Source organism: Cibotium barometz, chromosome 44 (assembly GCF_041138505.1).
Source record: "Cibotium barometz isolate CiBa-2024 chromosome 44, ASM4113850v1, whole genome shotgun sequence".
Classification (NCBI taxonomy): domain Eukaryota; kingdom Viridiplantae; phylum Streptophyta; class Polypodiopsida; order Cyatheales; family Cibotiaceae; genus Cibotium; species Cibotium barometz.
The window spans coordinates 17,002,345-17,020,800 of NC_141089.1; the positions used below are offsets into that span (position 1 = coordinate 17,002,345).

At 44.7% G+C, this 18,456-nt stretch overlaps 1 protein-coding gene across 1 annotated transcript in view; it reads right to left on the minus strand.

Moving 5' to 3' along the window:
• LOC147613013 (S-adenosyl-L-methionine-dependent methyltransferases superfamily protein) overlaps positions 1–18,456 on the minus strand; it is a 68,409-nt gene that overhangs the window by 12,211 nt on the left and 37,742 nt on the right. The window contains exons 7-9 of the mRNA XM_086782314.1: positions 12,612–12,691; positions 12,288–12,371; positions 11,157–11,270 (exon numbers count right to left, since the gene is read on the minus strand). Of these exons, the coding sequence (XP_086638440.1) occupies positions 11,157–11,270; positions 12,288–12,371; positions 12,612–12,691 (278 nt within the window). The remainder of the gene's footprint in view (positions 1–11,156; positions 11,271–12,287; positions 12,372–12,611; positions 12,692–18,456) is intronic.

Consider the following 18,456-nt stretch of genomic DNA (forward strand, 5'->3'; position numbering starts at 1 on the left):
AACGACGTCTGCATGAATGACCTCAACAGCCCCACAGGAAAGCTCAAGTCCAATCTGGTGTTCAGCAACCAGATCAATGAACCAACTAGCTTCCGATACAGAGAGGCATCAACTAGCTCACAAGGATCATTCACTGTAAGCTTCGTGTTCGGATCCATCGGCGACGTGATAGACTTGCAGTTCTCCATCCCAAAGGCCTCAAGCAACTCATGAACATACCGCTGCTAAGAGACAAAGAACCCCCTCTGGGTCTACTAGATCTCCAATCCAAGAAGAAGTGGAGTAAGCCTAAATCGGTCATCTAAAACTCCTTTGACAAGGCAGTCTTCGTCACTGCAATGTGCTCCATATGACCGCCGGTGAGAATGAGGTCATCCACATAAAGGATGATCAACGTGACCATGCCGCGTTCCCGAAAGAGATATGGGTTGGGATCTGCAACCGATCTCCTAAATCCAGTCCGTAGAAAGAAGGAATCAATCTTCTAATTCCAAGCCCTAGGAGCTTGCTTAAGACCATACAAGGCCTTCCGCAACCTGTAAACCATCCCCTTTGATCTTGGAATCTCAAAGCCTGGAGGCTGCTAAACATACACCTCCTCCTGCAGGTCACCATTAAGGAACGTAGATTTAACATCCATCTGATATATGAGCCACCGTTGAGAAGAAGCAAGGGCAAGAACGGTCCGAATCGAGGTCATTCTCGCTGTCGATACAAAGCTATCCTCATAGTCGATGCCAGGCCGCTGAGCATAACCCTTAGCCACAAGTCTTGCTTTGTGTTTGTCCACCGATCCATCTGACGTATACTTGGTCTTAAAGACCCACTTGACACACCAATGACAGACCGTTTTGACGGCCTTGGTACCAACTCCCAAGTGTTATTCTTCTCAATGGCATCCAGTTCCACCTGCATGGCTTTCCTCAAGTATCCTGTGCAAGGGCTCCCTTGACGGAAGTGGGGTCTTTGTCCCGCATGATACGAGACATCAAAGCATAGTTTACCTGTAAAAGCTCCGTTGAATGACCTTTATCACGAACTCTATGCGATCTTCGAGTTCCATCCTCTGTGGTCCATTCAGAGCGAAGCAGCATAAAGTACAAAGAACCACCCAAGGATGTAGTCTACATAGGGCCACACAAGTCAGTGTGTCCCAACTCCAAAGGTTTCGAAGCCCGCTTGGAAGCCTGCTTCGGAAAAGATTCAATGTGCTGCTTACCACAAATGCAAGAACTACAACGTTCTTGCCTGCTGCCAACATCTGGCAAGCCAACCACCATCTGGTCTCGGAAAGCTCGCCACAACGCATCCACATTCAAGTGGCCAAACCGAAAGTGCCACAAATCACCAATCTGAGAACCTGTCAAAGAGGAGGGGAGAGTTTGTATATACCATTCTCCACGCTACCTTCCCAAAAAACCTGGCCAGTCTCGCAGTCCCGTAGAGCAACATAATGCTCCTCAAACTCCACCCGGAAGCCAGTCTTGCACACCTCATGCACTGACAACAAATAAAAACCAAGTGCTAGGACGTAAAGAACACGAGAGGAATACTTCCCCCCTCTGCCATCGGGAATGATCTCCATCCGGCCCTCACTGTGTATCGGTATGGTGGAATTGTCGCCAATGCAAATGCGACCTAACTGCCGTTTTAGATCCAGAAAGAAGTCACACGAAGGAGTCATGTGCCTGGAAGCACCACTATCAAGAATCCATTCCCGAGTATCCTTTGCGGTGAAGCCAACTGCCTCCTCGCTCGAAGAAGATGAAGCATCTGTGTCCAACATCTCCAAGTGCACAAAGGCTGGAGTCTTTGCACCTGAAACTGAACAATCAGCACTCTTCCCGGTCCACTTAGGACACTTCCTCCAATAGTGGCCTTTCTCGCCACAATCATTAGGTCCTCTCGGCCTTCAGTTTCTCTCGGGCCGAGTCGGGCTTCTTCTCAGAAGACTTCTCAGATGAAGTCTTCCCTTTGCCCTTGTTGTTGTTATTACGGCCTTTCGACCGTTGGCTAGTTAAGGCCTCAGAACCTCTGCCCTGTGGAGGGTTCGTGAATCGCTCTTCCTGGTCCAAGACCATGGGCACAACCTCCTCCCATGTGATGGTGCTGAGCATGCTACTGGTGATCAATGAAGAGCAAAAGGCTGAGTACTGAGAGGGCAAATGTGACAGCAACGTTATGGCCATATCCTCGGATGATATCTCTTTCCCTGCCTGGAGAACTTCCTGCTGAAGAGCCTGCAACTTGTTGATGTGCTCCCGCATCGTCGACGACTTTGCAGGATTCATCAACCGCATCTGAACTTCCAAGGAGATTCTCTTCATGGGTGATGCCCTGTTGCAGAGAGAAGCCAAATGCTGCCAAATACCTCTGGCCAACGTCATATGCTTTATATGATTGATCACCTGTGGTGTGCAATTGAGGAAGATGAAAGAACGGACTCTCGCATTGACACGATCCCATAACTGTGCTAGTGTCTCCCGTTCCTTCCGAATAGAGGGTAACTCCCCCTCCTCTAACTCCGGCCGTGGAACCCCAACAACAATGAAATCAGCCAAGCCATAAGACTCCAAAACAGATTCCATCATTACATTCCATATGCCGTATTTGTTCCCGTCCAACTGGCGGTCCACTGGGAACGTGGGGAGTGTCGGGATCTTCATGTGCTTCTCATCCATCTCAAGGGTTCACAAGGTCTTGTGAAGGGAGAGTGGGTGGGAAAAAAGAAGAAGAAGAGGCTGTAAATAGAATGCAAGGTGGCTGTCCAACGATGATGGCCGCCTTCTACCCAATCTCCAAGTCTCGTACATCCCAAAAAAGTCTCCAATCAGCACCTAAATCAGCAAACCCTCGACGTCCCACTGTCTCCAAGCTTCAAGCCAGCTGGGGCTCTAACACCATGTCAGAATGCACAACGGAAATGAAGACAATTGCTGTAGAGAGCAATACACAGATGCAAGAGAGAGAGAAGCTAGTGTAACTCTGCTATATACACCATAGAAATTCCGAAATACACAATGGACAGTGTGGGGGGCAAGGGGCCATTTTATATGGCCCCAAGCTGCTGGTCGGCCAGCATAAACACAGCCGACAGTAGCCCACGACTTGCTACTGCCAGTCCCAGGGACAAGGCAGTCGGCCAGCATGTCTCCAGTCGGCCAAGGCAGAGCAGCTAGTCGGGTGAGAGTCCATCAATCGGCCAGCACATAGAGGTAGCTGATAGCCCTCCCACACCCAGAAAGAAACGGAAAAAAAATACATGGAAGTGAGGAAAAATGGGGACACACCAAAACTGGGCGGGCACACCCACAACAGAGGCCCTGACATAGTGTACAGACAGGAGATGACTGCTAACAAGAACATGCAGAAGGGGTCGACAAGCACCTCCCATGCACCTGTTAGGTTTTTGTCGCGGTAGAAGGCTGTAAACAGCCTGTAGAAGCAATCGACCAGCTCCGATGCACCCGGAAAAGCAGGCGCCTCACATAAAGCTAGAGTCTTACTCAAGATTAGAGCTCCTCCGCCAGTTTTAGCTCCCACGTGTGCTTTTTAGGTCTAGAAGGGGGCACCTACTTGAAGGAGGCCCAAATAATGTCCAGTGCCCAGCTTTTGGCTGCCACGTGTATTAAATAAATAAGTCCTGCTCAATGTGTACTCACTTATAAGTTGTCCGGTCACTTATAAGTGACTATGAACCTGCACCAATAATTATTAGCATGTGAACTCATAAAGCTGTAAATTGAGTTTTTTGGAATACTTAACCACCTGCAAAACACATGTAGACCACCTGTCAATCCCAAACAAGTGTGCACATGCATGTCCACAGGGTGCCCAGGCGTCCCTGGTCCCATGGACAACACAGGCAGAAATCTCAGGCATTGTCCAGGCAAACAAGACAAGTCATCCAAAGATAAAATCAAAGTCATGCACACACATGAGTGCAGCTAGATTGGAAGAAACACTCATCTGCTCAGTTGTATCCGATAAAATGTCCAAGGCTCATGATCCTTCTGGAACTTTCCCAGAACATAAATACAAAAGATCTCTAGGATAGCTAGTCCCGGGGAATTACATCATGTCAGGCTCCACCAGCCATACATGTACTGTCATGCTAGGCTCCATATGCCACACAGACACACCATGTCAGGCTACACCAGCCATACATGTATGTCATGTCAGGCTCCACATGCCACACATGAACAGTAGAAAAATAGAAGCTGTAAGGAATTTTGTGACATTCCCCCCGGCTTCTAAGCAGTTGACTTCAACTGAAAAGCTTCCAAGTAGGCCTTCAGAAGTTTCGAATAATCCGCAAGATAATCCTCGTCCATCCATTTTGCATCCATAGCCGAATAGTTTTTTAACTTCACAAGATACTTGTGCACTAGCTTGCCACCTGCATGCTTGCACTCTTTATGAAAAACTATCTGCTCAGGTTGCAATACCTCCTCAAGTTCATCCACTTCTGGTGGATCTTCCAAAACTAATTCCATAGGAGGTGGTCCCACATAAGGCCTCAGCAAACTGACATGAAAGGCATTGTGTATTTTCCAGTGATCGAGCAACACCAATCTATATGCCACTTCATTTATTTTCTGCAAAATTTGGAATGGCCCGTAATACCTGTTTGAAAAGCTTAGGAAACCGGCCTTCCTTATCTGGCCGCTTCCACGTGCTTTCTCAAACTTAAGTAACACCCAATCACCTTCCTTGAAAACCACCTCTCGCCTATGTTTGTCAACTGCCTTTTTCTGTTTAGCTTGAGATCTTTCTATGGCTGTCCAAACCTGTGCAAATGCAGTATCCAAATCACGGACATACTCATCTGCTGCAAAGATTTCCTCTTTTCTTCGTAAGATAGGTGGAAGCACCACCTTGCCATAGACTATCTCAAATGGAGCCTTATTATTTGAAGAATGCACTAATTATTATATGCAAACTCAACCAATGGCAAATACTTTTCCCAATCTAACTTCTGCTCAGATACATAACACTTGAGCAAGTCAAGCACAGCTGAATTTGCAATTTCACTCTGACCATCCGTCTGAGGATGATAAGCTAAAAACTCAACTTTGCGCCCATATTATCAAACAATGCCCGCCAAAATAAACTGGTAGTCTGAGGATCTCTATCCCCCACAATAGACTTGGGCATGCCATGATGTTTGAAAATCTGAACTAAGAACAACTTTGCCATGTGCTCTGGCTTGATTGTTTTCCTCACAGGAATAAAGTGTGCCTGTTTGCTAAAACGATCTATAATAGTCCATATACAATCATTTCCATGTGCCGATTTCGGCAAATCCATAATGAAATCCATAGCAATGCTTTCCCATGGTTCCTGTGGAATAGGTAAGGGCTGAAGCAAACCAAGTGCCTTGTGTCTGTCAAACTTGACTTTCTTACACACTGTGCACTCTCGCACATAAGCCTCAATATCCCTGCGTAGAATTGGCCAAAAGAAATATCTTTCCAAAGCCTATGTAGTAGCCAGAATACCACGATGACCAGCATATGGTGGAGCATGGCACTCTTCCATAACCTTTTGGCGTAATTCACGCACTACACAAATACGATTCTGCATCATTAGAAACCCATTTCTAATAGAATAAGTTGGGACAGCAGTACCATGATTCAAATTAGCCCAAATAAGCTGAAAATCTGTGTCCAAAGCATACATATCTCGCATCCCTGAAAAGTCCTGATGGTAGGCGGTAGTTACGGCATGCACTTGTGGCCTGCGTAACAAAGCATTCGTCACCAAATTCTTCTTGCCTGGGGTATGCAAAATATGAAAATGGAACATGGACAAGAAGTTTACCCACCTTAGATGCTTTTCCGAGAGTTTAGGCTATGTAAGAAAGTGCCATAAACTCTGGTGGTCTGTTTTTACCATAAATTCAGCCCCCAAAAGATAATGCTTCCATGTTTGAAGGGCATGAATAACGGCTAACAATTCTTTCTCATAAACCTAGAAATACAATTCCGCATGTTGCAAGCGGCGGCTTTCAAAAGCCACTGCATGTCCCTCTTGGTTCAAAACAACCCCCAAACAATCTCCACATGCATCACACTCGACCACAAAAGGTCTATGCAAATCTGGAATAATAAGAACTGGCCCTGACAGTATTATCTTCATTTTAGTGTAATTCTATTATCCGTCTATTTTGCCTCTACTTTTGGGAGCTTTGGAGCTTCTCAATTCTCCATCCTCTCTCTCTTGGAGATTACCCTCCCCAACTTGGTAGCCAAACCTTGCTTTGTGGACTTCACTTCTCTCCAAAAGAATCAAGCCAAAATCAAAGGTTCAATGGTTTTTCTATCTTTCTCAATGACTTTCTTCTTCCCAACCCCTCTAATGCTTGGGAAGCTTTCAATTAAATGGTTTTTTCTTGAAATCAAGTTTTCTTAATGATTCATAATGCTTAAATGGTTTAATATTAATCTCTATGCTTAATTATAGTATTTTTATTAGTAAATCTCTCTTTTTTGGAAAGGTTAATCATCTTTATGGTTAGGTCCTTGTTAGAAGGATGATTCTTAATGATAAACTCATTATCTTAAACAAAACTCTAGGCTTGACAAGCTAGATAAAAAGATTAGGTATTTTTATGATTTAATCTGTTAAAAATGATGATTAATTTCTTTAAGCTTGTTTATGATTAAGAAATATGATGGCATCCTTCAACTTCTAAAAAGTTGTCTTTTCGGGTTCCAACCAACGGAATGTTACTTTCTTCTTCGTTAGATCATGTAACGGTGAAGCTAAGAAAGCAAAGTGTTGAATAAATCGATGATAATAAGAGCATAAACCAATAAAGCTCCTAACTTGATGCACATTCTGCAGTTCTGGCCAATCCTTGATTGCTTGAATCTTTGCGGAATCCATGCGTACTCCAGCCTTGGAAACAATATGCCCTAAATAGTGAATTTCTGACAAGAAGAATTCACTCTTCTTCCCATTGATGAAAAGCTTATGTTTCCTTAGCTCTTCAAAAACAATGGCAAGATGCTCTTTATGTTCAGCCTCAATCTTTGAAAGAATGATAATATCATCAAAGAAAGTTACTGTGAACTTGCGGTGAGGTCTAAAAATTATGTCCATCATTCTATTGAAAGTGGCGGGAGCATTCGTAAGTCCAAATGGCACAACCAAATACTCGTATAATCCAAATGATGTTCGAAAAGCCGTTTCGTGCACATCTTGAGGTACCACTCGAATCTAATGGTAACCACTCTTAAGATCAATGCGACTGAAATAAGCAGCTCCCTCGAGTTTATTAAGAATATCATCGATTCGAGGAATCGGAAACCTGTTCTTGATAGTAATCTTATTAAGGACACTATAATCAACACACATTCTGTATGTCCCATCCTTTTTCTGCACAAGTAAAACTGGAGAATAATAAGGCGAAGAAATTGGCCTTATCAACCCCTTCTCAAGTAAATCATCAACCCCTTCTAAAGTAAATCATTTACTTGAGTCGTGATTTTCTCCTGTTGGGCAGCACTCACCCTATAAGGAGGTCGGTTAGGAGGAGAGCTCCCAAGGATTATATCAATACAATGATCCTCTGGCCTCTCTGGGAGTAGCTGTCCTGGTAGTGAATCAGCATATTCACTTAAGAAATCAATCTTATCTTGATCTACGAGAGTTACAACATCATGCTCAACATTATCACATACAAAGACCAAGTAAGAACAAGCTGCTTTCTTTATTGCCTTTGAAATAGATATATGGCTTACAATGGGTATGGTACTCCCAATAGTACCCGCATCAATACAAACTTCCCTACCCCTATAAGTAAACATAACTTTCTTTTCTTTGTGAAAAATCTTGGAACCCAAACCATAATGCCAAGGCATCCCAAGTATCACATCACATCCTGCAAGTGGTGCCAAGAAGAAATCTTCATGATCCAAATATCCCTGTATTTGTATGCAAAGCTTCCCAATGATGGGAGTGACCTTAACTTCCTTGCCTAATGCCTCTTCCTGAAAGTAACATGTCTATACCACATCCAGACTTTGGACACACTCACTCACCAAGCTTGCATTGGAGTTGTCCAAGTGACTAGCAAAGCAAGCACATGACAACATGTGGTATGCCAAACTTACACAATGGTTCCTCTCACATAGAATTCAAATGGACTGCTTGCAACCATTTCATTACAATCTGGATGTGCCACTACTACGTCTCACCAGGCAAGACATTAAACAGATCATCCACTCATATCTCCGCTGGCTACATGACTGCATTAACCACCAGTTCCCACAAAGCTACAGTTCTATAGGGATAATTTTTTGTGGATTACAGATGATGGCTTCATCCAAAAGCCCGACTGTCTATACAAACACATGTCGCATGCTGTGTGGCTAAGCAATCGAACAAATCCGAGTCTTTGTTACCCACTCTTAGAGTGGTTCACTAAAATAGCTCAATATTAATACTTTTAATGACCTAAGCAATCATGTCATACAAGAGAGGTTCTAAGCCTAAAAAAGCATTGTACTTGATTAAAGTAATACAAGTCACATCATTGAGTCGTGGAGTTTATCTCCTTTTTGAGCATTGTCTTTCTCTCTCCCCCCCTTACTTCTCTATGTTCATCAAATGCCATAGCTATGTTTGCTTTCAAGCACACCCTTTAATTGGTATCAAAGCCTCTCATGTTCCAACTCGGCAGCAGCTGCTCTGTTATCCCCCCCATCATCTGTTGCCCACACCCAAACGACGCTACCCACATGCCGCCGACTGACAAGGCAGGGTAGCAAGGTAGCAGGTGAAGCAAGCAACGCACCATGTGCATGATTTTAGTGACAGAGGCTTCTAAAGACGCCAACGGAGCTCCCCAGAATGAGGTGGAGAGCGCCCGCAATAAGGCTGGACAAGGCGCAGAGCGCTGCGACGGATCTGAGGTTGGCGTGCATCAAGGATGGACCGAGCTGGAAAAGCACAACCACCTGAATTTGCCACATGTGACCAGTGCTTCGTTGCACCATTGCCACATTTAAACTACCTCAACCTATGTGCAACCATAATCTGCTGCTATCGACGCCATCTACTGCTACCCAATCCTACTAATGACCAGTTGTACCTGCACTTTCAACATCAACTATACGACACAAATCGACAAAAGAAATCAATCAGGAAACTCTTTGCTTTTTCTATTTTCTACAAACCTTGCTTAATCAGAGTAATTCCTACTTACTTTATCATTTTTTTAAATTGAGGGTGCAAATCTAGCATTAAAGTGTTGCTATAGCATGCTAAAGCATCATTGATCAAAACTCTGTTGTTTGGAAAACTTACTTTCTAGAAACCCTAATTTTTATCAAGAACTCTTTGCTTTTTCTATTTTCTACAAACCTTGCTTAATCAGTGTAATTCCTAATTACTTTATCATTTTTTTAAATTGAGGGTGCAAATCTAGCATTGAAGTGTTGCTATAGCATGCTAAAGCATCATTGATCAAAACTCTCTTGTTTGGAAAACTTACTTTCTAGAAACCCTAATGTTTCAAAACCCTAATTTTTCCGCATTATCTATAAGGGATTTTTTTTTCCAAGAAAAAGATCCTTCTATTAGTTATCGAGAAAAACAGCCATAGTGGCTAAGTACAAACTCAGCTGCATAGATGTGGCCCTTGCAGTATTCATTAAGTCCATGCCAAAAGAGCTTTACAGAAACCTCACCACATTGAAGAACCTACCAAATCTTACCTTGGAAGGAGTCATAGCCTCCTTCAAGGAAGAAGAAAGGAAGATTCATAACAAAGTGGAGGGAGACAGCTCCTCCTTCACAAAGAACTTCAAAGGTATAAAGAGTTCCCTTTGTGGTAGGAACATTCATGCAGAGAAGGACTTCATTGTGAGGCAGGACAGGATCTGTAGAGTCTGCTCCATTCTAGAGGCCGAGATGGAGAAGCACTACCTTTTCACATGCCCGGTGTATTTTGAGATGCGAGGGAGGTTCCATTGCCTCATCAGAGATGGTTTCGGTCCACTATCTGGAGTCATTGCCATTCCATACCAGTGTTGCCCGGGACCCTATCAAATGGAGTTGTGCTGACATAGAGACCACCTCTATAGAGGGGCCTGGACTAGGGCCCTTCACACTTGTGACTTCTCAGCTACCTATCACTAGCTTCTTTCAACTGGTCTAGGATGGAGGCACTTGGTGATGACCACGAGGGCCCCCAAATTCAGATAACCTCACCAGACCAAGATTCCACAAAACGTTTCACTGTCGAAACAAAACGATGCTGAAACGATTTATTTTGGAACAAAACGTTTCAACACCAGGTATGTGGACAATGAAACGTTGTTGGACTTTAATATGATCATATACATAAAATGTGAAGATACTGGCCAATAGTTATAAGATGATATTAGCATATTTATCATCAGTAAACAAAGAAGACACAAAAGAGAAGAGAAAAGAACAAATAGGATGAAAGAAGGAAAGAGAGAGAATTATAAATGCTAAAAAGCACACAAAATCACAACCTTTTTCCCCACATGAAACGATATGGTTTCAATGTGCACATGAAACGTTTCAACACTGAAACGTTAAACGACTTTCAAAGGCACCGAAACGAGTTTCATGGTGACCATGCACCAGACACACCAAGTACTCCACATTGGCTATACTAGAGCTACCCCAACCACCATGCATGCCAAGGGTTATATTGGAGAGAGCACTCCAATTAGAGGATGCCAGACATCCGAGGCCGATTGGGCCGAGACAAATCTTCACATAGCTCCAGATCTGAGAGATCTTTCGAAGATACGAGTGCTCAGGATGTAGAGGGCTTGAAAGAGGTCACAGATGCAAAGGATACATGTTGATCTCCCTTGTTCCAGCTGCTACATAGATACCTTGTAACATCAACACTTATATAAATGTTTTGTCTTTGAAGCTAGATTGTCTTTTTCTTGATTCTATAACATTTTTGGTCTCACAGACCCTTTGGTCTTCCGTAGACGTTAACATGTGTGGAGATAACCTTGAGTACTAAGCCTATGGGTACAATTCACATTCCAAATTCCCATTGATTGATCAAAGTAAAGTATGAAATGACCAATCCAATAGACTATAACCAAACATTGGTCAAATCCACAAAAAATGTCTGGATACAAGTAAAATCTAACCTGAAGATTAGCCTGTGAAAAGCTAGCCGGGGTAAGACTGACATCAACACCACCAATGCGTTCCCAGCATTGTTGCTCTCCCAACAAATGCCTCCATCGTCCCCCGAAAATTACCTGTCATTGACATAATCACAAGAATTTAAAGCTTACCCACCTTAGGATTCACAAAATAGCTTTAAAAAAACTAATTCTTAAGCACATAATGTCCCTGTAAAAGCACATAAACCACCATTATCCAAGAACTACCTTTCAATGTACGAACTCTTATCCTACCACAACATGGCTTTCTTTTCATACAACTTCATCAACACCAACATCACGAAAAAGTGGATACAGACTTTGATCATGTTATGACCTGGCTCACTCAACTGTCAAGATACAGATTCAGAGATCTACATAGGCCTTGAATTCTGGTCCACTAACTGGGTTTTAGAATATAAAACCACTTGTACAGTCAACTGTACAATAAGATTACACTTTGGATCACTCTCGAAGTTATCCCAAAAATGGCCAGCAAGCACTACTTTTCACTGATACAACTTATACTAAGCAATTAGGTTAGGTTATAAAACATACACGTGTACATGCACACATACATACATACATTCATGCATGCATGCATGCATGTGCGCACACACACATACATACATTCACATGTGGGTGTGGGTGTCCGTGTGTGTGCACGCCTGTGCATGTGCATGGAAAATCTATTAAACATATACATATCGTGCATTGGTCCGTGGTGTCTGAAAATTAGCCCAAACTCAATGGATCAAAGGATTTGCACTCTTGGAACCACCCTACATTCACATGTGGCTGTGGCTGTGGCTGTGTGCGCAACCTGTGCAAGTGCATGGAAAAACTTTTAAAAATAATGATATATATATACCTTCATAAGGTCAGAAAAATCTGAACTTACAAATTGAGAGATTTGAGAAAAAAATAATAGTGAAGAAGGACAAAGACAAAAACAAAGCATTTGAAAGATCAAAAATAAATAAACTAACATACCTAGCTACTAAGGAGAGGAAATCAAAAGATAATATCAAACGAAGACTTTTAATTAAGACATTAACAAAAACAAACAAACAAAAACAAAACAAAACAAAACAAAAAATAATGATATCGTACATTAGTCCGTGATGTCTGAAAATTAGCCCAAACTGAATGGATCAAAGGATTTGCACTCTTGGAACCACCCTTTTGCCAAAAAAACTGCAAGACATGATGCAAAAAATTGGGGTCTTTAGCTGAAACTCTCCATTCATAAGTAAAACACAATTTAACATATACAGTTTTGCATCTCAAAGGTCTCTCTCTTCATAGAAACTACTTATGCACAAAGAGCTGCAAAATACAAATTTTGAGATGATAAGATCACCTCCAGATTAAGTACCTTTATGCACAGTTTTTAACAAAGGATTCTTCTCTTATAGTGAAAACCTACAAGCTAACCTGGGCCAATGAGCTCAAAAGGGCCCCACTTGTGGACTGCTCAGATCTAGCATTCCATACCAATGCAACTTGCACTCTACCTGCAAACAAAAGTATATACCTCTCTCTCTCTCTCTCTCTCTCTCTCTCTCTCTCTCTCTCTCTCTCTCGTGCGATTGAGCTTGGGTGGTCCAGACGCCCACGACTACGGAGGAGGGCATCCCAGCATAGACGGAGGTTGCAGCGGCAGATTCGGATTATTCTTGCGAGGCATGCGGGACACCCAGTCAGGGTGCTGACCACAGAGGATATTGAGGAGATCCGCCAGTGTCCGATGCGGCACATATTATGAGATGGAGGTACCTCCATAGTGTACCTTCCAGTTCCAGTTTCATTTTCTAGGTGCCAGTAGTATCATCTTTATTTTTCATTTTCTGGGTTTTTTTTTATCCAGACATTGTATCAGATCCACCATGATGTAACTTTTGGTCTCATAGGTCATTATGGCCTTTTGAAGACGTTAATATAACATTTCATTTCATTTTCATTTCTCTCTCTCGCGTGCGCGCGCGCACGCCATGCACACTAGTGTGGCCAACTGTGATAAATGGTGCTTGTTTTTGGGGACCTGATCTGGGAGAGGCAGACTGGACGAGGATAGATAGTGCAGGTGATGATGTTTTCTCACCTACATATCTCACTTGTACACTTTAGACAGATACCACCGCCTAAGATTAGAATGGAGTCCTCCAAGCAGCTTGCACAGGATGGGCATGGCGGGTCTTGGTCCTTGATATACATGGCCTCTACATGGATCACCTACCCCCCTTTAAATACAGTCTCGACTCCCCTTTCTTGGATCCCTCCCAGAAAGTGATCAATCACGTTGGATGAGTTTGAAGCAACACCGTTGGCTCTTGATGCACTATTTTCATACCATCACCTACACATTTCACTTGTACACTTTGCACAGATACCACCTCCTGAGATTAGAACGGAGTCCTCCAAGCAGCTTGCACAGGATGGGCATGGCAGGTTTTCTGACTCACAAGTTCAAAAAACATGGTTTGATATAAGATGGATCACCCCCCACCCCCCCCCCTCCCCCCCTTAAATGCAGTCTCGACTCCCCTCTCTCGGATTCCTCCCAGCAAGAGATCAATCCCATTTCCCCACAGGCCCCTGTTGATATTATGGCTGCTTTTGTGACCACAATTTGTAACACCCTTGGGCGGGGAGACCAAGCTGTCTTTAAGGACCTTGGGATTACAGAAAGATCTACTTAGGAAAAATAATTTATTTTTAGCTCTAACAGCTCCCTCCCTGGGGAATGGTTTACATGCATCTTTCCCAAAATACATGCATCTACTTAGGAAAAATCTACTTAGGAAAAATAATTTATTTTTAGCTCTAACAGCTCCCTCCCTGGGGAATGGTTTACATGCATCTTTCCCAAAATACACCCCACATACATGTCTTGTTGGAGACTCAAGAGGCGGCATATTATCAACCATATGATGCTTTTGCAAAAGCATCTAACTCCAAAATTTACATGCCCAAAACGAGCATGCCAAAGCTCTGCATCATGCATAGCAAGAGTGTAGGCAGCCACTTTATGTGCATCATAAGTACGCTTGTCATAGCTGTCAACCTGACCATCTTATACAAGCCATTGTATTGTGTTCCGGAAGTGACTATTCCATAAGCCTTTGATGGGTCTTTCACCAAACACTTCCCATCTTCAAATTCAACCTTTACAGGACTATCATGATTGGTCATACCTTGGCCAAACTCTATGGGGCTATCCTGGAGGCAGAATTGAGCACACGCTGAGAGGGAGGGGTTTCGTGCCCCTGGTCAAGCAGGTTTTCGGCGAGCCTTCTCTACTATTGATCACATTTTCACCCTGAGATGCCTAATTGACCAACTCGGGCACGGAGACAGAGACTCTATTGCTGTTTTGTGGACTTCCGCAAAGCCTTCGACACAGTCCCGAGAGAGCGCCTCTTCCACAGCTTACAGACACTGGGCATACCCCCCAACATGATGTGGGGGATTTACAGATTATATGAGCAAGTGTTTGGACGAGTTAGATGCCCAGGGGGACTATCAGATATGATTGCCAGCACCATTGGTGTGAAGCAGGGCTGCCCTCTCTCCCCGACACTCTTTGGCTTATACATCGACGAGGTAGCAGACTACATCATACACGGAGGAGGCTCTCGGATTGACATCTCAGGTACGACTGTACACATTCTATTATATGTTGATGATATCATTCTTGTGTCGGATACTCGGACAGGGCTACAAAGGCATCTACAGGCCCTGGATACTTTCTGTGCGGAGCGAGGACTCACAGTGAACCTTGGGAAAACCAAGGTTATGGTCTTTCATACATCAGCAGCAGTCAGATGCCAAACTATCCTTACACTAGCCCGAGGACAAGTAGAGGTGGTGGGCTCATATGTATACCTTGGGGTCACATTTACCAGCTCATCAGGGAGATTCTCTATGGCACAGGCAGCCAGAGACAGAGTGACACGAGGGCACACTTCCAGGAGCCCCGTACTAAGGGGTGGCTATTTGATACACTAGTTACTCCAGCATTGATGTATGCAGCAGCAGTATGGGCACCAGGTTTGGCTACATCCTCATGGACACAGATAGAGCGCCCTCAAATTTTGATGCTCTCACGGATGATCGGAAGCAAACCTTCAGTACCACATGATATCCTTCGAGCGGAGTTTGCTGTACCACCTATGTTAGTAGAGGCCATGTTCCAGACTATATCTTTTATACACAGGATGGGGGAGCTCCCACTAAATCGGGTATCTCGGGCTGCTTTTGAGGCATCCAGACAGCTTGCTGAGGAGGGACATACCTGGTCATGGTACTCCCAGGTGGTACAGTGGATATCATCACACAGGATTGATATTGACAGATTACCACCCTTACAGTATGACCTAGCTGCACCACACAGACGCCTCTCTCAGACAGAGAGGAACAGAGTCATGAGACATGACATTTGGCAGGGCCACATACTGGAGACTTGGCTATCTCCCAGTCAGCCACTCCCGACGAAGATGCTCTACTACAGAGACACTTCTTGAGCACCTCCACATACGGCTTCATCCAGCGACCACGATACTTGGAGGTCCACTTATCACATGGAGCCAGAGTAGCCATTGGGCGAGTAAGGGTCTCATCACACCAACTAGAGATCGAGACTGGGAGAGCAACACGCATCCCTCGAGCAGAGTGCATTTGCAGATTATGCCAGACGGGGGTAGAGACAGAGGAGCATTTTGTTTGCCGTGGTGCTTTGCAGGAGATCAGGGCATGCTATCCTGAGGTTTTTAGAGGGACCACATCACTTAGACAGATCTGGGAGAGTTCGGACCAGAGACAGCTAGGCAGACTACTACTAGCACTACAGAGACACAAGGAGATCTTACTTCAGACACCCGCACATCATAGCGGAGGAAGACAGTCCCAGTTGACTGACTTCTTCCAGAGATTGGCACCAGTAGCCCAGCCACACACATTGGGAGTGACATCTCAGCGAGCGGCGGAGATTCGAGCTAGGCGACGACCCAGACTAGCCGGCTACCAGACACCACGGCTACATCACAGAGAGATCGCGGCCATTCGGTCTCGACACCAACAGGAGGTCCACGAGCAGCTGGCACATTTTCGCTCTGATCCAGGATGCATGTTCCACACATTTACGGCATCCTCAAATTGGATGTATGACATATTGTACCTAGACTATGGGACTGGATGGAGTTAGGAGTAGATAACATATCATACTTGTATCACCCCTTCAGCATATAGAGATGCATTAGTAGCCCTAGTACTCCATCCACACCCTCTCGTTTGTACACCACCATTGAGTCCCCTATGGTCGTGTTGTCATACTTGTACATTTTATTCTCACTCCACATTTTCCTCTTGATGACTGGAGGAACATACTACTTGTTTGTCTCATAGGCCAATTTTGGCCTTTTGCAGACGTTAATATCTCTCTCTCTCTCTCTCTCTCTCTCTCTCTCTCTCTCTCTCTCTCTCAGAGGAGAGGATCTGCCGATTATGCCACACAAAGGTTGAGACGGAGGAGCATTACATATGCCGCTGCCTAGTATACTATGAGATCCGCGAGAGGTTGCATTGTCTATTTCGTGAGGGATTTGGTCCACTCTCCAAGATCATTGACTTCCAAGACCAACGTTGCCTAGGCCTCTTCCTGCTTGAGCTCCGCAGACACAGGGACACCTTCTTGAGAGAGCTTCGGCCCCAGCCACCCCACCCCCTCCCTCGCCAGTCAACCATCTGTCAAAATATGCAACGGAGATGAAGACAAGATCTGAAAACACTAGAGCAAGTGCACAGCAGAAAAACGCAGAAATGAGAGAGAGAGAGAGAGAGAGAGAGAGAGAGAGAGAGAGAGAGAGAAGTGTATAGCTCTGCTCTATACACAAGAGAAAATCCTGGATACAAGATGAGAAGTGTGGGAGGGCAAAAGGGGCATTTTATATGGCCCCCAACAACCAGTCGGCCTGCTGAAAAACAGCCGATAGGCAGCAAAACAGCCACAACCTGCTCCCTCCTCCAGTCGGCCAGCATCTCTCAGTCGGCCAGCAGCAGAGGAAAGTCGGGCGCAGTAGAGTCCAGACGGCCAGCATCAGGAGCAGCCGACAGGCACAGGACAGCCTCCCACACCAAGGAAAATTAGGGGAAAAAATATGGAGAGTGGGGAAAAATGAGAAAACACCTAAATCGGGCGGGCACACCCACAACAGAGGCCCCTGGTGTAAATATACAAACAGGAGATGACTGCTAACACCCCCTCTCAGCTCCTGGATGTGGAACCAACCCCAGTGAGCTGGAGTGCCACCGGAGCATAGCCTAAGGTAGAGACGTCGTGAAGAGGTCCGCCGCATCGTCCTCCGTCGAACATTAAAGAAGCAAGATGTCACCAGCCAAGATCTCCTCACGAACAAAGTGATATTGTATCTCTATGTGCTTGGTCCGAGCATGGAAGACCGGGTTCCGAGCAATAGCTATACAGCTCTGGTTATCGCACTAGATGACTGTGAGCTCCTTCTGTGGAAACCCAATCTCGCCAAGCAACCCCCGCAACGGCCCGAACTCTGCCTCTGTCGATGATAAGGCAATAGTTGGCTGCCTCTTACTGCTCCATGAAACGGCTCTTGAGCCAAGGGAAAAACTATAGCCTGATGTTAAGGTCCTCGTGTCTGGCTCTCCTCCCCAAACTGAGTCACTCCATCCTTGGAGTCTGACTCCATCCATCAATGCCCCTCCTGTGTAAAAGAGTCCAAGATCCTTCACATGCTGCAGAAACCACAAGATACGCAATCCTGCCTCCCAAAGAGTCCTCTACAAACATGAGCTCAACAGCCTCATCAGGAAGCTCCTGTCCAATCTAGTATGCATCAACCAAGACAATGAACCATTCTGCTTCCAAGTCAAGGAGGCATCATACCGCTCACAAGGATCAACAACTGTTACGGTGGGATGCCAAGTCCTATAAACCTGCTAAAGACCACTCAAGGCCTTCGTAAACCTGTAAACCACCCCCTCTCAATCCGGAACCTCAAAGCCTGGAGAATGTGCAACATCCACCTCCTCCTGCAAGTAATCAACTACCACCTGCCTGGCCTTCCTATTGGTCCCCGTGGATAGAGCTTCCTCAACTACAAGAATTTCTTTCTCCCGAATGCTACGAGACATCAGAGCATAGGTTACCTGTAAAGTTTCCTTTGACTGATGAACACAAGAACTACGAACATCTGTACTGGAAAGTTCCTGCCAACTGCTGCCATCATCTGGCAAGACATCCACCATT